Raw genomic sequence first — 21518 nt, forward strand, 5'->3', positions numbered from 1 at the left:
CTATCTGCCAATAGAACTTAACCAAAAAGTGCATTCTATGCAGCCAAAAATATAAAAAAAAATACCAAATCAAATCATTATTCAACCAAACAAATAATGTCAAAGCAATAACTCCAAGGCCAATAATAAATAACACGTTATCTCCTCTGATTCTGCAACATGGCTGGTTGACGAACGTCCGTTCAGAAAACTAACTGAAAAGCACGAAATGAAAAGCGCGAACTGAAAAGTGCGAATCAACACTCACCAAACTTCTACTAACATGAAATTAGCAGAAGGAGCCCAAAGGGTGGCGCTAAAGTGCTGAAAAACCACATAGTACATCTAGTACGTCACTACCTTCGTAATTGTTGGCCAACATTTGTGTGACTGTGTGTATGCAAGACAAGTTTGAGCCAACATCCTTCGGATAAAATTCCACGGTTTTGTTGGCGGAAAGTCCGATCATGTGTACAAGGCATAAAAGTATGTGAGGGGGTGCAAATCAGAGAAAGAGCTCACTCCTGTGATGGAGGAGGTGAGCAGTGACAACTAGGCCTCACTTAGCAACGTCCTGGGAGTATTCCACTCAGGCTTCATAAGTTATGTAAATGGCCTACACCTATAGCAAGGGTATTATTCATCTTTAGTCAGAGCTGCACAGTTTGTTTTTATCTACAAACATCCCTTTCCTGCATAGGTAGGTTTTTTTGTAAGGCTGGGTTCACACTATCTTCGCATGTGGCTCCCAGTAGGGGAAATTTTTGTCTGAATTCGGACCTGAAACGGACCAAAAGACGCACAGGGCTCCTGTGCAATTCGCACTGGAGCCACAGCAGAGATATGTGAACCGGCTCCATAGAGCATAGAGAGCCGGTCAAAATCTCCTGCTATTGCAAATTGCAGACATCCCAAGTCTCCCGCGAGGTGTGGGAGTCTCCCCCATTTGGTAGTGGGCTCCCAGGACACCCGCGAGTGCCTTGTGATCTCCCGGCTGCAGGGCTGATCCTGAGCGGCAACAGCATATCATCCATGTGTCCCCCTCCAGTATCATAGCCAATGAGGTTCAACTGAGGCGTGATTATTGCTAATTGCTTCTCGGTCTTTTGGCGAAGATCAAGTGTAGTATCTGTTCTTATCAGTTTCCAGGAGGTGGCGCTTGCTTCCGTCCCTGATCTATGGCGAAATAGAGATGGGATTGCGGTTGCTATGCAAAACCTGCTGGAGTGAAGGTGACCTGGAGCGGTTTGTAGCCGAAAGGGAAGCCTTCTGATGGGGATGGAGAACCACGGGGTCTGAACCAGAGGGTCGGGACCCTGGTCTTCTGGCCTGGATTGGGGCGGATCTAGCTCCAGACAGTTATTTGGGAGAGAACGCTTACTCCTGCCTTGCAAGGGGGGGAGGGAGTGGCAAGTACTTCCCGAATGTAATTAGGAGGAGTGATGGGAGCGACGGCAGAGCCTGATGGTAAAGGGCTCTTTCCGGCTTCCTGATCTCCATATCCTTCCTGTCTGTGGTGGGGTCTGCTGTGGTCTGGGCTGGGTGGTCAGGGCTTTTTCGAAAAGCCAGTGGTGAATGTGCCCCTGAAGTGGCAGTTCAGGGGTGCCGTATAGTCACGGTGTGAAAGCACTTGATTTTATGGCACCATGGTCACTTCACCACAACACACGTTTTTCGCACCTGCCTCTTGGGCCGGGCCTTTTGGCCAGGACCAGGGGAAATTTTTATGCCTGGCCGGAGGGCCGGCCATTGTATAGCACAATGGCCACTTTCACTCTCCCATCTCACTATCTTCCCCACTCTTTCTTTTACCCCTGTTTGTCACCTTTTTGTCTTTTTTTTGGTTGTTTTTGTATACACGTTTTGTCACTGTGTGGCGAGTAGGGTGTGGGTCCTCGGGCCTACTCTGAAAGTCTTGGGAGGGGGTGGACATAGGCCTTTTGGCTTGGTTCACCCTCTCCTTTGAGGGGTCTCTCTTCGGGAGAGCCCCACTGTACTTGGGTTGGTCTGCTTCGGCAGCCCTTCCAGTTGTGGGGGTCCGCCTGGTTTCGGCCGGATGGACCCTTTGTCTGAGTACCTCAGTCCCTGTCTGGAGCCTAACGCCCCGGGGGATCAGGGTAAGGTCCTTCCCTAGTGGAGGACTCTGTACACCCGTTGCACGTTTTTGTGTTTCACTCTCTATGTGTGGGCACTTTTTTTTGGCACCGGGTGGAAGTTTTTGAGGTGTGTTTTGCACGCCACTGGCTTTTCGATAGAGTGAAAAAATGTGTCCCCCTCCGTTCTCCTCCGGCCTGCTGTCCTTCTCCACTGCTCCCATGACACTGTCCACTACCCCCCTCCCCCACCCCAATCATTGTGAAAAACAAAAAAATACAGAAAATAAATTTAAAAAAATAAAATAAAAATTCTGACACTGTCCATCTCTCTACTGGCACTGTCCACTGCCTTGCTGACACCATCCATTGGCCCCAAAAAGCATTTTGAAAAAATAAAAATAAAGAACTACTGACACCTTTCACTGCCCAACTGACACCATCCTGCACATACTACTCACTGCTGTACACTCCACACTTCTCACGTGCACATTATACCCACCTACATACACTCTGCACTCCACAACTCCACATTCCCTATTTAACATTACTGCATTCTGTCAATATGTAGCGCAATTAATTAAGCCACGCTCACATTTCACCCTGGGGGGGGGGGTTGCTGGAGCGCCACCTCCCTGAAACAAGTTTTTGCAGGTTGGGAGGTCTGAGATTGGATGCGTGCATCCAATTCGCAATAGTGTGAACCCAGCCTAAAGGTGAACTATCCTTTTAAGTGTATTCTTTCCTACTGAGTTATAACGAATTTGGGTTGGAAACCAGCAATTTTTATTCATCTCAAGCTCACAGTTCTTGAAGCTGACAGTTATCAGTGTTATAACTTTTCCACTAGAGGGCAGCAGTATGAACAACTAGTGATGAAGGCGGCGATTGATTGATGCCACATCCGACATCTTACTTCAGGGAAGAACACTATGGAAGCCTTCAGAAAGCTCGTCTAGTGCTACACAAGCTGTTGTTATCGCACGACATTGACCATATGAAATAAAAACGTCGCGCTTTTTTTGTATCCCACTGTTTCCAAATGGAAAGACTGTTTGTAATTGCTCGAGAAAAACGGAGCCCTGGGAGAAGGAATGACAAGTTTCCACCGGGGACGCCCCGGAAATGACGACAGGACGTTCATATTGGGTTTGAATTTAATGGCGGTAAGGAGCGCTGCTGGGTGAGTGCATGTTATTGTTATGGGATAAGGGCTGGTGATGTATGAGGGCAGTCCGTGTAGTGGAAGGTGATGGGGCGCTCGGTCCGGGTGTATGGCCTCATGTACGGGCTGTGTACTGAGAAGACCGGGCGGTGTTGTTATTACAGCTGCCTGTCAACATACAACTGTCAGCTGTTTGTCAAGGCCATATTCGTCTGTAGTGCTATCTATAGGGCGTCAGTAATGCAAATAAACCTGTGTGCGCCCTCCACAGGCCTGTATGCTGCACTGCTTTCCATTCACTATTCCTAACCCCCTCTTTGTCAGGCCAGTGTTCAGTGCTCAGATAATCACTCCGTCATTTAGCAACACTGTACTCCAATGATTTTTATGTCATTTTTCTGAGACTTTTTTTTTTAATGGTATTTAACCCCTTCATGCCTAAGCCTTTTTATGACACTTGTTGCTTACAAGTTAAAATCAGTTTATTTGCTAGAAAATTACTTAGAACCTATATATATATATATATATATATATATATATATATATATATATATATATATATATTTTTTTTTTTTGCAGAGACCCTAGAGAATAAAATGGCAAACATTTCAATATTTTATGTCACACGGTGTTTGCCCAGTGATCTTTGAAATGCTATTTTTTTTTTTTTGAAGAAATACAATTTTAACCACTTGCTTACTGGGCACTTAACCCCCCCCCTCCTGCCCAGACCAATTTTTAGCGTTCACCGCTGTCGCTCGTTGAATGGCAATTGTGTGGTCATGCTACAGTGTACCCAAATAAAATTTTAATCATTTTTTTCACACTGATAGAGCTTTCTCTTGGTGGTATTTAATTGCTGCTGGGTTTTTAATTTTTTGGTAAATAAAACAAAAAGGGACCGAAGTTTTGAAAAAAAAAACAAAACTGTTTCATAATTTGTTATAAAATTTTAAAAACAGGTAATTTTTCTCCTTCACTGATGTGCGCTGAGGAGTCTGCACTAATGGGCGGCACTGGTAGGTGGCACTGATTAGACACTGATGGGCACTGGTAGGGGGCACTGATTAGACACTGATGGGCACTGGTAGGGGGCACTGATTAGACACTGATGGGCACTGGTAGGTGGCATTGGTGGGTACTGGCAGGTGACACTGGTGAGCACAGCCGCGGCTTTCTGAGTGAGGGACCGATGTCCTTCTGACAGAAGCCAGTGATTGGCTTTTTTATACCCTTTACTGAGCTTCTGTTTACATCACGTGATCAGCCGTCATTGGCTGACAGATGATGACGTGCTAAGGGGCCAGGATCGACCCCTTACTCGGATCTGTGATCAGCCGAGTCTCATAGATTCGGTGATCACAGGGCGCACCATGCGCAACCCCCCACCATGGACGCCCTCCCGGCAATTAGGGCCTGCGCTGCAGCCATCTTTCCGCTATAGTGCGGGCGGCAAGTAGTTAATGGGGGAAAAAAAAAAACAAAACAGTAAAGTTAGCCCAATTTTTTCTGTATAATGTGAAAGATGATGTTATGCCAAGTAAATAGATACCTAACATGTCATGGTTTAAAATTGCGCACACTTGGAATGGCAAAAAACTACAGTACTTAAAAATCTCCGTAGGTGATGCTTTAAAGATTTTGAATGGTTACCAGTTTAGAGTTACAGAGGAGGTCTGGTGCTAGAATTATTGCTCTTGCTCTGATGATCTCGGCGATACCCCACATGTGGTTTGAACCAACGTTGTATCCTGGCCTTGTCTGACAAGGCCCAGGCCTGTGGCAGCACGGAAACTTATGTTATACTGTTAGTGTGGCGCCAGTCTTATGGGGCAGATTGGGCTGAGAGGCAAATTAGTCTAGTGCCCTCTTAAAGCGGCCATACTGCTTCTGGTATGCGGGTAGCTGGCAGTCCGCAACTGTGGGGGCGCGCCTCTTCTAAGTTTGACTGTCCTATCATCCTGGACCACAAACTTTCCTCACTGTGCTATATGTTTTCTGCTGCACCATTGGCATGGTTATATCTTCTTAGTCCTCTCCATAAAATTATTAGAAATTTGTGCTTAAATTAGAACTATAAGAAACACTTTTTTTTTTTTTCTCCATTTTGGATAGAATAAGGGATGGGTATAGCCCCCTGTCAGTTTATTTTTTTACCATCCCTGTCCCATTGCAGAGAATTTCCTTCACTCCCTGCTAGGGCTGCAACTAACGATTATTTTCATAATCGATTAGTTGGCCGGTTATTGATTCGATTAATCGATTAATCACCTTAAAAGTGTGGTGCATAATTTAATATGTAAAGTTTAAAAAAAAAGGCAATTCTTAAATATCTCTATGGTAAATATAAATAACCAACTATATGGTTAGGGAGCAAAATCTCTAATCCACTCTCAGAATAACAGACAGAACAGATATACGGTATATACTGTTGGAGGTTGAATCTGGTAAATATCATAAGACACAGATCACGTTTTTTATTTAGACCCCTCTCACACTGGGGCACATGTAATGTGCCCTGCCCCTGTAATGTGCCCTGTTCCCATGTGCCCTGCCCTCATGTAATATTCCCTGCCTGCTTGAAATGTGTCCTGCTCCCACGTAATGTGGCTTGCCTCCATGTAAAAGTTTACTTTAAATGTAATTGTAATGACTTCTATTAGCTCCAGTCTATCATCCTCCACCTTCTCTGGGTTCAGATGCTGATCTTCCCTGCACAGTCTTTAAACAAATTATTTTTTAAAACAAACATGTTATACTTATATGCTCTGTGCAATGGTTTTGCACAGAGCAGTCCTGATTCTTCTCCCCACCGATGCTTCTGGCTCCTCCTGCCGTCAGAGTGCCCCAATAGCAAGCTGCAAATTATAGTATAGCGTGCCCCTATAGCAAGGTAAAAAAAAAACTTCTGCCTTTAGACCCACTCACTTCCTGCCCAGGACTACATGTCCCATGAGGCATTGCTCCTCACACATTCACAAGTTCTCAGGCACTTACTGACATGTATGGATGGTGTACTGAGCAGTATGTGTGCTGCACTGTATTTCCTGATATGTAAACAAATATTGCATTCTATATGCAGGCCAACTAATTGGCTGGCCGATTAATCGATTATGAAAATAGTTGACAACTATTTTCATAATCGATTAGTTGTTTCAGCGCTACTCCCTGCCCCATAGCCAAACAGAAAGTGAGAGGAAATCTATGCAAATTAAGGGAATCCATTGCCCCCCCCCCCAGGCCCCACTCAAATTTCAGGGCAGGTCTTAAGCAGCAAGGTGTGTGGCCTTGACAGGAAGGGGTGGGTCATATTTAAATTAGAGGGTGCACACGTTTAGTCAGGCCTAGGGCAGCACAAAACCTAAATACACTACTGGTTTGAACACTTCATGGGTCAGATGGTAGACGCGCCAACTAGAAACAAAGCGTTACTAGACCTACTGATTACTAACAATACAGACCTGATCACGGATGTTATTTGTGATTTCTGTTTCCTAAATACAGACCTGATCAATTAGCTTCAGTATAAATCACACAAATAGGAAACATAAGGGGAATACAAAGGCACTGAATTTCAAAACAGCCGACTTTCTTAAACTATAAACCTTGCTAGAAGATATTAATTGGGATAAAATCTTAGGAACAAAGAACACAGAGGATAGATGGGTTTGCTTTAAGAGCATATTAAATAAGGGCATTAGCCAGTTCATCCCATTGGGAATTAAATTTAAAGGAGCAAACAAAAGTCCTGGGTGGCTTATCTCCAATGTAAAAATGCATATAAAAGCAGGCCTTCAAAAAATACAAGGCTGAGGGATCATTATCAGCATTCAAACTTTACAAAGAATGCAACAAGAAATGTAAGGGTGCAGTTATGATGGGTAAGATGGAACAAGAAAGACATATAGCGGAGGAAGGGAATCTGGTTACAGAGGATGGTGAGATGGCAAAGGTATTGAATTTATTCTTCTCCTCCTCAGTTCTCACGACCGGAATCGGGGGGCTTCAGTAACCAAAACCGCAGTGTTTTTCCTCATAACACATCACAGGAAGCACCCTCATGGCTAACAGAGGACAGAATTAGGTATAGACTTGAAAAACTTAACATTAATAAGTCACTGGGACCAGATGGCTTGCACCCGAGGGTTCTTAGGGAACTCAGTCAAGTAATTGCCACACCATTGTTCCTAATTTTTACTGACAGTCTACTGACTGGAATGGTACCAGCTGATTGGAGAAAAGCCAAAGTAGCACCAATATTTAAAAAAGGGCCCAAAATGCATCCCTGGGAATTACAGACCAGTTAGCCTAACATCAATAGTATGCAAGCTCTTGGAGGGGATAAGGGACTATATACAAGATTTTAGTAATGAAAACTGTATGATTAGCAGTAATCATCATGGATTCATGAAGAATCGTTCTTGCCAAACCAATCTATTAACCTTCTATGAGGAGGCAAGTTGCCATCTAGATAAAGGAAGGCCTGTAGACGTGGTGTAGCTAGATTTTGCAAACTCATTTGGCACAGTTCCCCGTAAACGTTTACTGTACAAAGAAATGTCCGTTGGCATGGACCATAGACTGAGTACATGGATTGAAAACTGCCTACAAGGTAGTGATAAATGGGGAATATTCAGAATGGTCAGGGGTGGAAAGTAGGGTCCCCCAGGGTTCTGTGCTGGGACCAATCCTATTTAATTTGTTCATAAATGACCTGGAGGATGGGATAAACAGCTCGATCTCTGTATTTGCGAACGATACTAAGCAGGGTAAAAACTTCTCCGCAGGATGTGGAAACCTTGCAAGTAGATCTGAATAAATTAATGGGGTGGGCAACTACATGGCAAATGAGATTTCATGTGGGAAAAATGTAAAATAATGCATTTGGGTGGCAAAAATATGAATGCAATCTATACACTGGGGGGAGAACCTCTGGGGGAATCTAGGATGGAAAAGGACCTGGGGGTCCTAGTAGATGATAGGCTCAACAATGGCATGCAATGCCAAGCTGCTGCTAACAAAGCAAACAGAATATTGACATGCATTAAAAAGGGGATTAATTCCAGAGATAAAACAATAATTCTCCCGCTCTATAAGACTCTGATCCGGCCGCACCTACCTAGATACCATCCAGTTCTGGGCACCAGTCCTCAGGAATGATGTACTGGAAATGGAGCGAGTACAGAGAAGGGCAACAAAACTACTAAAGGGTCTGGAGGATATTAGTTATGAGGAAAGGTTGCGCAAACCGATCAATATACATTTATTGCGATTATTTTTTTTTTTTCGGCCTAAACTGAGGGAAAAAAATCTTTTTTTGATAAAAAAATGTTGGATATTTATTATAGCAAAAAGTAAAAGATATAATGTGTTTTTTTTTTCAAAATTGTCGCTCTTCTTTTGTTTATAGCTCAAAAAATAAAAACCGCCGAGGCAATCAAATACCATTAAAAAAAGCTCTATTTGTGGGGAAAAAAAAGGACGTCAATTTTGTTTGGGTACAGCATCACACAACCGCGCAATTGTCAGTTAAAGCAACGCAGTGCCGTATCGCAAAAAATGGCTTGGTCATTGAGCAGCCAAATCTTCCAGGGCTGAAGTGGTTAATAGAAAACGCGCCACTTTGAATCTGTCACTGCCTACTCTTCTTTCGTTAAATCCTTCATTGATATAAATCCTCCTTCCTCTATTGTGAGAAATACCTGCACTTTGGCTCTGTGCATATTGCCTTTGATGCTCCAGGAATTCTTATTTCCCTCCCTCGTGTGTTTTTTTTTTTTTTTTTTTTTTTAACAATACAATGGTACTATTCAGGTGGTTAAAGTGTCCCTGCCACTTTTGTAAATGAAGCATTTTATATATTTACTATTACAGTGGTCAATTAAAAAGCCAACACTTCTTCATTCCCTAGTGCTGCATGTTTTTCACACTTCCAAGTGTCTATAACACTCACGCTGCTGTAGTTCCTCCTTCCAGCTCGTATGTCACTACACAGCATGTATGAGCTGATAGTGGGGGGGGGGGGGGGGGGCAAATATTCAACTAATCCTACAGTCTAATACTTGCAGTTATGGAGCTGAGATGCAGAGGCTTTTCAATACATGGGCCATTGTAAAGGTAACCAAACATGCCAGTCCCTGCTGAACCGGCCGAGATTCGAACCCTCTATGGCCAGCTTAACGCAAGTGGTTTGTCATGAGAGCCAGGCAACTTTCATTTTCAGAAGAAGAGCTTGGCAGTGGCAGCCTTCACATTTCTCTTATGATAGATTTACGTTGAGTGTGTGAGTTCAACCTTTACTTGCATACAGGAGGGGAAACCATAGAAAGGACCTCATCACTGTGCTGTTGCTCCTTCATTGTCCAATCAGCATGATAAGGGCTCATGCACACTGCAGCTCAAAGAAGGATGCTCCTACAGGCATTTGAGCTTTTATTTTTCTCTGCCGGGAAAATCCCCTCCATGTCAGCCAATGTGTCCATGCACACCTTGGGCGTTTACAGGCATATGAGCTTACTGGCAGAACCCCCCCCCCCCAAGGGTTCAGAGTGGTTCTTAGAAACCAACCATGCTACTTAAAGCGGAGTTTGACACAGAAATTTAACTTCCGCTGATCGGATCCCCCCCACTGGTGCCACATTTATCAACTTTCGGGGGGAGCAGATACCTGTCAATCCAGGTATCTGCTCCCACTTCCGGGCACTTTGTGCGGCGAACTACGCAATGTCCGGCCCCTCCTCCTTCCCCCTGCTGTCTTCTGGGAGACACACTTATCCCAGAAGACAGCAGGGACCATTCAGATCGCGCAGCATGACTCACGTATGCGCAGTAGGAATGGGGCTGTGAAGCCGCGAGGCTTCACTTCCTATTTCCCTTAGTAAGGATGTCAGCACCTGCACCCGGAGCTGAGGGACGGGTCGGCTTCCGGTGAGGACATTGCGGGCTCCCTGGACAGGTAAGTGTTGCTATATTAAAAGTCAGCAGCTGCAGTGTTTGTAGCTGCTGACATTACATTTTTTTCTTTCCCAAGCGGAACTCCACTTTAACTGCACCAGAGGTTAGGGTCTTGGAAGCGCTGTCTGGCAGGTGTGCTTGCATCACAAGACTATTGGTTATTGTATGTTTTAATGAATAGCAATTTTTGCTTTCCTTGGCTCACCTCATTTCATGTAGGGTGTTCATTATAAACATTTATGTAATGTATTAATTTCATTTATGGTTTCAGAAATGTTGAAATTCAAGTTTGGACCACGCGGGGCAACTGATTCCTTATCTTCTGAGCCCATTACTAGCAGGGCTGCGCGACTGAACAGCTTTTTTCAGGTGCCAAATTTATTCTTCCACTAAAATGTCTTTATTTGCTGTGTCTAAATACTGTAGAATAAACTGAACTGTCTTTAGCTGTAAAATTGTGCAACACAATCCATAAATAATCAAAATAATTTCACTTTGGGTTATGGCAGTTGTATGGCTTATAAGAACTGTGAATTGGGAAATGAAGCTCACTAATTATTTGCTTTGCAGTTCAAATGGTTTGATGAGGAGTTTTGCTGTTTTCACTGAGATAGCTAGCGGAGATGCAGCATGGTTTTCAGAGAATGTATGTTGGGGTGGAAGCTAAGGCCAGCTTCATGAGTATATTTTAGTGGGAGTTTCAAAATTATGACATCAAACAGGTTAAATGAACACCACTCAGCTAAGACAGATCACCTCTGCATGCCTTTCATTTGCAGATACACTGGTAGTTTCTAGTTTCCTTTACTCCCAAACTTACAGCATTATGCATATACATTATTGTTTACAATGGTAGAAAAAATGGCATTATGATATGACAACACACTGTGCAATAAGAATATAGAGTTATCAAAAAAAATATAATAATGGGATACAGAGATGCCTGATCATGTAATTGGAATATTTCTTGTTTATAATCCCTCCACCTATGAATATCTCTCCACCTATTATTTACAGTATTAGATTGAGCAGCTGTCCAAAATGGTTGAATTATTGGGCAAGCCCAAAATATTGACACCAGAGAGCAGAGCCAACGGCTCTGTGGGATTTTCTTGTCAATTTTATGCAAGATTTGGGGTTTTCTGTACCAACTTATTAAGCGCTTGTAATTAGTTACCTATATATTATCTTATGTGAATGTTTGAGAGCGGGTATTTCTTTCAATTTAATAAAGACTGCGCTGAAGAAAGCTCAATATGCACAAAATGTGTAAAAAAATATTATGGAACATTCAAATTTCAATAAAGTGATAATCCGGCCCAGAATCAATAAAATAAAATGAGTGATTACTTTAAAATGTGTGCAATATATACAATATAAAATTTTTATTTTTTCTACTGCAATAACAAATGCTGAATAGACCTTTCATTCATAAATAAAGTGTAAAATATGTAGTAGAGTTCACATAATGTCCAGAGTTCAGTCCCCACAAGGTGCAAATGTGCAATTAAACCAAAAAATCAAAAACAATTATCCTTTTCTCACCTCCCAAAAAAACAGATACTGTGACGTGACTCCAACATGTGCAGATAAAGATTGCTGGAATCTTCTCTCTGGATTCTTTCAACTGAAAAGTGCTTACCTCCACTCTCCAATTAGCATCGATAGAAATATAGTCTCCCAAAAAAAATATACTAGGAAGTGACTCCATTCATGTGCAGATAAAGATCGCTGGAATCTCCTTTCCCTGGAATCTTTCAGCTGAAAAGTGCACGCCTCCTCTCACCAATTAGCATTGATAGAAGTATACCATAGTCTTCTCTGTTTTTAGATGATTCAGATGTGTGTGTATAGGGAACAACATAGTGTAAAAATAAATATTAAAATAATTGTTTATTAAAAGGATTTGGATACACTTACATTGTTGCGTGTCATGCCCAAGGGGAACCAGCATGGGAAAAGTACAGCGAGCGCCGCTGGCTCCAGCCGCATCCAAAGACTGCGGGCCTCCATGGGCTGATACGAGTTGACGTCACTTCAGAACATCTACCTTACTTGTTTAGACATAAAAGCTGTCATCAGAAGCGGTGACACAAAGGGATATAAAGCAAAGTCGCTCTGTTGATCCTCGCTGAGCCAGCGGATGTCAAGTTCGCCTCTGCTCACTGTACAGAGACGGACCTGTCAGAGCCCTGCTCTCCTCTATGGGTAATCGGATTAAAAAGGACTGCCTGACCGTTTTCATTCAATCCACCAGATGGAAAATAGGGGTTCCATCTGTCTGAAAAACTGACAGGTGGACCTGAATGGTCCACTTGTGTGAAAGGACCCTAAAGCCTGCAGCACCATCCTGCACTAAAGTTTTTACATGCAGTTGTGGCGCACCCCCTTTAACTAGACTGGGACTTGATAAGCAGCTGTACCACAGGACGTGTCCTGTAATATATTTGCCACACCACGATCATGGCAGTGCGCACTAACATGGGCAGTGGCTGTCTGTACTAGATATGTGATTTTTTTTTTTTTTTTATTAGCAGCAGCAGCAACACAATTAATTGCCTCAAAAATGTCTTGACTACACTTGGAATATAATAACTCGCCACTTTTTCAGCAAGTAGAAAAAGCTTCTTATTTAAATTATAATTTCCATCTTCAGAGCATAAATACACAGTGGAGTAAATAGAGCTTGGAAATAGAAAATGAAAGCAGATCTCCAGACATTATTATTATACAGGATTTATATAGCGCCAACTGTTTGCACAGTGCTTTACAACATGAGAGCAGACAGTACACTTACAATACAAATCAATACAGGAGGGATCAGAGGGCCCTGCTCCTTAGAGCTTACAATCTAGAAGGGAGGGTCAAGTGAAAACAAAAGGTAATAACTGTGGGGGGTGAGCTGATGGAGAAAATGAAAATACAGTTGTTAGGTGTGGATAGGGTAGGCTTCTCTGAAGAGAAGGGTTTTCAGGGATCGTCTAAAAGCTAATAGAGTAGGACATAAGCCGACAGATTTGGGTAAGGCATTCCATAGGATTGGAGAGGCTTTGGAAAAGTCCTGGAGGCAAGCATGGGAGGAGGTGATGAGGGAGCTAGAGAGCAGGAGGTCTTGAGAGGAACGAAGAGAACGGGTAGGTTGGTATTTAGAGACTAGGCTAGTGATGTAGCTGGGGGCTAAATTGTGGATGGCTTTGTAAGTTATTGGTAGTATTTTGAATTTAATTCTTTGGCTGAGCGGAAGCCAGTGGAGGGATTGACAGAGAGGGGTAGCAGACACAGAGCGATTGGTAATGTGGATGAGTCTGGCAGCAGCATTCATGATGGATTGAAGAGGTGATAGACTATGTAGAGGTAAGTCGATGAGAAGGGAGTTGCAGTAGTTGAGGTGAGAGATGAATTAAGAGCTTTGTTGTGTCATTGGTTAGAAAGGGGCGTATTTTGGAGATGTTGCGGAGGTTGAGGCGGCAGGATTTGGACAGTGATTGGACGTGGTGCTTAAAGGAGAGTTCAGAGTCCAGGACTTCACCTAGAACCTTGGCATGTGGAGATGAGCTTATAGTTGTGTCAACTATTTTGACAGAGAGGTCGGGGGAAGGGGCATATGGGAGAGGAAAAATTCTAAGTTCGGTTTTGGATAGATTGAGTTTGAGAAAATGGTGTGACATCCAGACTGATATATCTGATAGTAAATTAGCGATACGCAAGGAGACAGAGAGAGTGAGCTGAGGGGTAGAGAAATAGATTTGGTTGTCGTCAGCGTAGAGGTGGTATTGGAAGCCATGGGAGGCTATCAGCTGACCCAGGGAGGAGGTGTAGATTGAAAATAGGAGAGATCCAAGAACAGAACCTTGGGGGACCCCAACCGAAAAGAGGAGGAAGTAGAGTAGGAAACGCTAAAGGTTCGGTTGGATAAGTAGGAAGAGAAACCAGCAAAGAGTACAGTCACTGAGACCAAAAGCATGGAGTTTTTTGAGGAGGAGGGGGTGGTCACTCATATCAAAGGCAGCAGAGGGGTCCAGGAGTAGGAGTACAGAATAGTGTCGATTGGTTTTGGCCGTTAGTAGAACGTTTGTTAGTTTTAGGAGAGCAGTTTCTGTGGAGTGTTGAGGACGAAATCCAGACTGAAGGGGATCAAGAAGGCTATTATCAGCGAGGTGGACGCTCAGTCGGTTGTAGACCAGACGTTCAAGGAGTTTGGATAAGAAGGTGAGCAAAGAAATGGGTCGTAGGTTGTTAAGATTGGATGGGTCCAGTGAGGGCTTTTTAAGTATGGGTCAGATAAGTGCAGGTTTTAGAGAGTTGGGGAAGATGCCAGAAGAGAGGGAGAGATTGAAGATGTGGGTTAGAGAGTGTGGCATTGAGCCAGAGGGTGAACGTAGCATTTGTGAGGGAACAGGATCCAGAGGGCAGGTGGTAAGGTGGACATTAGCAAGCAACCTCGTCTATAGTGGTGGGGGTGAAAGAGGAAAGTGATGATTGTACCTGTGGGCATGAAGTGTAAAGCATGCAGGGTATCGGAACAATAGAGATCTCCTCGCGAATTGTATCAATCTTCTGTTTGAAGTGATTGGCGATCTCCTGGGCAGTGAGTGAGTTGGCGGGTGGAGGCGGTGGAGGACGAAGTAGAGAGTTGAAGGTAGAGAAGAGGGGACGGGATGATAAGTTGCTAATGAGAGTGATAAAATAGGTCTGCTTGGCAGTGAGGAGGCAGGAATTGTATTTTTTGAGGGCAGATTTATATTGGTTGAAATCTCTCTGAAACTTAGTCTTACGCCACAGGCGCTCATAAGCACGACTATGCTTTTTCAGACTTCTAGTATCATCTGTTTGCCAAGGTTGAAGGGGTCGGGGCCTGATTCTGTGTGTAGTGAGGGGGGCCAGTGAGGCTAGAAGTGAAGCATTGTAGACAGAAGTGGCTAGGTTGGTGCAAGATAGGGTGAGATTTTGTTGAGGTTGTCGATAGCAGAGAAGAGAAGGGTTGAGATGACCTAGGTTTCTGCGGATAACTTTTAGGCGGTTGGAGGGAGAGGAGGTGGAGGAGAGGGAGAGAGTGAAACTAATAAGGTGGTGATCAGAGAGAGGGAATGGATAGTTAGAGAGGTTGCATGGAGTGCAAAGGTGAGAGAAAACAATGTCAAGGGTATTGCCTTGAGAGTGAATAGGAGCGTGTATCCACTGCTTCAGGTCAAAGGAGGAGATTAGGCTGAGAAGTTTGGAAGTGGCAGGAGTGTTAGTATTAATAGGGATGTTGAAGTCCCCGAGAATGATTGTGGGGATTTCAGAAGAAAGAAAGTAGGATAGCCAGGCAGAGAAGGCATCAAGAAAGGTTGATACTGGTCCAGGGGGCCAGTAGATCACAGCTATCCTTAGAGAAACTGGAGTGAAAAGACAAATGCAGTGTGCTTTGAAAGAGGAGAGCGACAGAGAGGGAGGTGGTTGAAGTACCTGAAAGGTGCTATGTGGGGCTAGAAGGATTCCGACACCTCCTCCCTTACGTCCACTGGATTTGGGGGAGTGAGTCCAGAGAAGACCACCATGGGATAGGGCAGTAGAATACGCAATGTCAGATTCGTGAAGCCAGGTTTTCGGTAATGGCGAGTAGGTTAACCACTTGCTGACCGCCGATTATACGTCCTCGCTTTGAGGATGGATATCGTTGTTATGGCAGCAGCTAGCTGCCATAACCTCGGTATCCCTGTGTTCGGCCGGCGATTGGCTACAAGATAAAAGTGGTCTCTGTGGCGGATTCGCTGCGGGATCACCTTTATCAGCAGCGGCGGCGGGAGAGGGGCTTCCCGTGGCTGTGCATGGAGACGAGTGAGGGGAAGATGGCCCCCACCCGTCTCCATGACACTGCAGGGCGGAAGTGATGTCAAAACATCACTTCCGCCCATAGCTCTTAAAGGGCCAATTTTTTAAATGACAAATTTTTTTATTTTTTTTGCATTGTAGTGTAAATATGAGATCTGAGGTCTTTTTGACCCCAGATCTCATATTTAAAGCGGGGTTCCACCCAAATTTTGAACATTATCTCTATGCATTCTCTTCCTTGCCTAGATGCTGACATGCTGTGTAAAAAAATTTAAATCGCCGTATTTACCTTTTTTTTTTCTAATCTTCTTAGCACTTCCTGGTTTTCCTCCCATGGGAGTAGGCGTGTTTCTAGCCTCTCCCAGACCTCCCACAGTCCCCTGGGAGCTAGTCTCAGGCTTCCCAGCATGCATTGTGCAACAGCGTCATCACAACATCTTGGTGAATGCTGGGAGCACAGCATTCACCGCATCCAGGAAATACATGCTTGTGGGCTTCAAATGCCCACAATGAAGATGGAAACCGCCTTCAGTGAATTTTATAAGTTATTCTTTACAACGAAATCGGACATAGGCGGACTTATTACACAGAACATGTGAGTAGATAATCATGAGAAGAAAAGTTTGTGAATGAACTCCAAAAAAAAAAACGATAGATAGGTGGACCCCCGCTTTAAGAGTTTCTGTCATGTTTTTTTTATATTACAAGGGATGTTTACATCCCTTGTAATATGCATAAAAGTGACACAATGTTTTTTTTTTTTTTTAAAAACAGTGAAAAAATAAAAGGTAAAATAACAAAAAAATTTTTTTAAACTTGTCCCGCCGAGCTCGCGAAGCGAACGCATAGGTGAGTAGCGCCCGCATATGAAAACGGTGTTCAAAGCACACATGTGAGGTATCGCCGCGATCGGTAGAGCGAGAGCAATAATTCTTGCCTTAGACCCCCTCTGTAACTCAAAACATGCAACTTGTAGAATTTTTTAAACGTCGCCTATGAAGATTTTTAAGGGTAAACATTTGTTGCCATTACACGAGCGGGCGCAATTTTGAAGCATGACATGTTGGGTAATTTACTCGGCGGAACTTTATCTTTCACAATATAAAAAAAAAAAGTTGTACTAATTTTACTGTTGTCTTATTTTTTAATTCAAAAAAGTGTATTTTTTAAAAAAAAAAAGTGCGCTTGTAAGACCGCTGCGCAAATACGGTGTGACAGAAAGTATTGCAACGACCGCCATTTCATTCTCTAGGGTGTTAAAAAAAAAAAAAAAGTATAATGTTTGGGGGTTCTAAGTAATTTTCTAGCAAAAAAAACTGTTTTTAACTTGTAAACAACACATCTACAAAAGAGGCCTGGTCCTTAAGTGGTTAAATAAGCTGGCGATAAAGAGGTCATGGAGAGAGGTGAGTTTGTTAGAGTGGGAGTTACAAAGGGCACAAGAGAAAGGGAGTCTGGTCTTGGGAAGAATAGTAATGGGAACTAAATTGTTTTGATTGCTGCTGCCAGAGGGTGCAGGGTGATGAGTGCATGGGGTACAGTTTAATGATGGAGGTTTGGGGATATATCTCCAGAGGTTAGGAGAAGCAGGAGAGTAAAAGTAGGTAGGTAAAAGTTAAAAAATAGACTATACAACCACTTTAAGGATAGAGGACAGAGCTGTCAAAAGTAGTGGTAGAGAGTGCATATTACAAGGAGAAAGAGCTGAAGGAGTAAACTAGGTCACCTGATGTCTGTGCCGTGTTTTTCAAAGTATTTCTTGTGTTCTTTGCTTTGTGCATTCGCTGAAGTGCTCCCACTTATAGAAATAGCCATCAAAGTAATTGTTTCCCCCAGTATCCTCCCCTACCCCTGGACAATGTATACTGTTTAATAATAATATAAAGTTTCTAGCTAAATACTTCCTTATTCGTACAGTACAAGACGCACGTATTCATAGACCCTGGGTTATGGGGTGGTACTTTTGGGTGATTGGAGACGGGTAAAGCTTTTAAGGACACACACCCTCCTGGGCATGTCCTAAGGTGATTGACCTCTTCTTCAAAAAGAAATCACTCTTAGCCTCCAGTCCCCCCCCCCCCCCCCCCCCCAAAAAAAAAATAAATTAAAAGACTTGCAGTTTTGCAGCCTGTTTCCTACTGCGCATGCTCAAGTCATGCTACACTTTGTGAATGGTCACAGCAGTCTTCTGCGACCTGTGATTTCTCTCCGAAGGCTGAAGGGGGTGGGGGGGCGGCAACGAACCTCCGCACAGATTTGCTTCAGCGATCTGATCGAAAGTGGGAGTGGGTACCTTTCACAACATGGTACCTGCTCCACCCCCCCCCCAAGAAAGTGGCAAATGTGGCATTGGAAGGAGGAGGATGCAAGCAAGCAGAACTTCCCCTTTTGGGTGAAGTTCTGCTTTAACCAATTTTTTTGTTATTTTTATTTTCTGTTCGTATTCTTAAATTGGCTCCTCACTGCCTTCTAATGCCACAAATGGAACCAACGCATCAGGATCAGCCCAACCTCAACCTTGGAAGCTTTTCACAGACCCCATGTTGTGGGGACAGTCTGTAAAGTTGTTTGGGGCACTGGATCCTGCATGGGTGCTCACCTTCACACTTAGTGCAGCGTATGTAGTCAGCCACAGGGCACGCTTCAGGTCCAGGGCTGTGGTCCATCTCTATGGACCCCTTTGAGAATATGCCCACTGTGTTGGGTGAAGCCTGGGCTTTATATACAGTCCAGCATTATAGACAGGTAAGACAGAGTCACCCTCTGTGCTTCTGACCATTACTGTTAAAGAACTGGGAGATATTTGAATTGTATTCACTTTGTTTAACTTCATTGTGTTAACTTTTCACATTTGGTACTAAAAGCTTAACCACTCAATTTATTTTCAAGTGGATGACCAGGTGTGACATCACACCACAGGTAGCACAGTTTACTGCCATTTCCTCCTAGAGCCCATATAGGATACCTAGGCGCTTCCTCCTGCCCTTTTTCCACAAGGATTTGCCACAGGACGGTCTACACCCGGAATACTGTGTCCTCCTTCTGGATATGCTTATCCTATTTTTGCACCCTACTCCAAAGGGTACCACAGAGGAATACCCTCACATGTACATAGCTATGGTGGAGACCAGGCGAAAGGGAGCCTTTACAAAACTGCAGCCGAACACTGGCTCTGCTAAAGGCCTGTATAACACACAATCGAGTGACAATGCACTCCTTACACTGGAGCAGGAGCTGGCTCGAACACTGATCTCTGCATCCAATCTTAACTGTATTTACGGCATTCACCTAGCAACCTATTTGACAAAAGCAGAATTTTCTGCATCTATGTCCCAATTTCTCAGACAGTACAGCCATTTTTGCCTAGGGCTCAAAATTGCCACTCCTCTTCCCCTACTCCCCTTTCACTGCCAGAGCCAGATCCCAATATGTCTGCTAGGGTTGTCCCGATACCGAGCATTTGCCCAAGTACTTGTACTCGGGCAAATGCTCCCGATGCTTCCGCCGATACTATGACAGTCAGCGGTGATCAGCGTGTGGGGGAGTTACAAGCTTCTCCCCCCGCGGCTTTAATGACCTACAGCGGTGATCGGTGCTTGTAACTCCCCCCACACCCGATCACCGCTGACTGTCACCTCATCCTCCTCCATGCCCCCTCCGTTCCTCTGTCCCCCTATGCTGTTCCCCTCTGTTGCTCTGTCCCCCTCCATTCCGGCGTTCCGCTGTCACCCTCCGTTGTTCTGTCCCCCTCCGTTACACTGTCCTCCTCCTCTGTTGTTCTGTCCTCCTCCGTTACACTGTCCTCCTCCTCTGTCCCCCTCTGTTGTTCTGTCCCCCTCCGCTGTCCCCCTCCGTTGCTCTGTCCTCCTCCGCTGTTCCCCTCTCCGCTGTGTGAATGGACAGAGTCAGCTGACTCTGTTTATTCACATAACTGAAACATTGTAATCTCCTGTGATTACAATGTGTCAGTTTATGAATGGAGAGGAGCCGCTGTCTTCTCTCCATTCATTCTCAGTGCAGCTGAGGCTGCAGAGAAAGGGACTGGGGTATCTCTATCCTCTGTCTCTTTCTCTGTCTGAAAGGGGAGATATCAGAGGTCTGTTAAGACCCCTGATATCTCACCAAAGCCCCCCAACAGGGCTGATAAAAAAAAAAACAAAAAACACACATATTGCAATAAAGAATAAAAAAAAAATGATTGTAAAAAAATAATGAATGTAAATAAAAAAAAAAAAACACACAGAAACCGTTCAAAATTGTTCTTGTGTACATTGAGATATTGATTAAAATCTTACTTTTCAAAAACGGTGTACTCATTTATGCTGAGCAATGTGTGTGTGTGTGTGTGTATGTGTATATATATATATATATATATATATATATATATATATATATATATATATATAATTATAATATTCCGTTGTGCTCATAAGTTTACATACCCCGCCCGAATTTATGATTTCTTGGCTATTTTTCAGAGAATATGAATGATAACACAAAAACTTTTCTTTCACTCATGGTTAGTGTTTGGTTGAAGCCATTTATTATCAACTGTGTTTACTCTTTTTAAATCATAATCACAACAGAAACTACCCAAATGACCCTGATCAAAAGTTTACATACCCTGGTGATTTTGGCTGGATAACATGCACACACGTTGACACAAAGGGGTTTGAATGGCTATTAAAGGTAACCATCCTCAGCTGTGATCTGTTTGCTTGTAATTTAGTGTGTGTGTGTATAAAAAGGTCAATGAGTTTCTAAACTCCTGACAGACTCTTGCATCTTTCATCAAGTACTGCACTGACATTTCTGGATTCTTAGTCATGGGGAAAGCAAAAGAATTGTCAAAGGATCTGTGGGAAAAGGTAGTTGAACTGTATAAAACAGGAAAGGGATATAATGTCAATCAGCAGTGTTCAAACTCTAATCAAGAAGTGGAAAATGAGGGGTTCTGTTGAAACCAAACCACGGTCAGGTAGACCAACTAAAATTTCAGCCACAACTGCCAGAATTGTTCAGGATGCAAACAAAAAACCCACAGATAACTTTAGGTGAAATACAGGACTCTCTGAAAACATGTGGTGTGGCTGTTTCAAGATGCACAATAAGGAGGCACTTGAAGAAAGATGGGCTGCATGGTCGGGTCGCCAGAAGAAAGTCATTACTACGCAAATGCCACAAAGTATCCTGCTTACAATATGCCAAATAGCACCGAGACAAGCCTCAAACCTTCTGGCACAAAGTCATTTGGAGTGACGAGACCAAAATTTAGTTTTTTGGCCACAACCATAAACGCTACATTTGGAGAGGAGTCAACAAGGCCTATGATGAAAGGTACACCATTCCTATTGTGAAACACAGAGGTGGATCTCTGATATTTTGGGGATGTGTGAGCTACAAAGGCACAGGAAATTTGGTCAAAATTGATGGCAAGATGAATGCAGTATGTTATAAAAAAATACTGGAGGAACATTTGCATTTATCAGCCAGGAAGCTGCACATGGGACGTA

The 21518-nt window shown here is 43.6% G+C and overlaps 1 protein-coding gene and 1 pseudogene across 4 annotated transcripts in view; both read left to right on the forward strand.

The window, feature by feature from the left end:
• The first annotated feature begins 1069 nt into the window (after window positions 1-1069).
• Window positions 1070-1202, forward strand: LOC141124440 (U2 spliceosomal RNA; annotated as a pseudogene).
• Window positions 1203-3199: 1997 nt separating this feature from the next.
• The window catches only part of CIT (citron rho-interacting serine/threonine kinase), a 244589-nt gene continuing 226270 nt past the window's right edge, over window positions 3200-21518 (forward strand). For 2 of the 4 annotated variants that reach the window (XM_073629322.1, XM_073629325.1), the window contains exons 1-2: window positions 3205-3255; window positions 10463-10560. In XM_073629322.1, the coding sequence (XP_073485423.1) occupies window positions 10465-10560 (96 nt within the window). In that variant the 5' untranslated portion in view covers window positions 3205-3255; window positions 10463-10464. Of the gene's footprint in view, window positions 3256-10462; window positions 10561-21518 lie in introns of all 4 variants that reach the window. The other 2 variants (XM_073629324.1, XM_073629323.1) reach the window with 2 other exon arrangements.

The sequence above is a fragment of the Aquarana catesbeiana genome, linkage group LG01 (assembly GCF_042186555.1).
Source record: "Aquarana catesbeiana isolate 2022-GZ linkage group LG01, ASM4218655v1, whole genome shotgun sequence".
In the NCBI taxonomy this organism is placed as follows: Eukaryota; Metazoa; Chordata; class Amphibia; order Anura; family Ranidae; genus Aquarana; species Aquarana catesbeiana.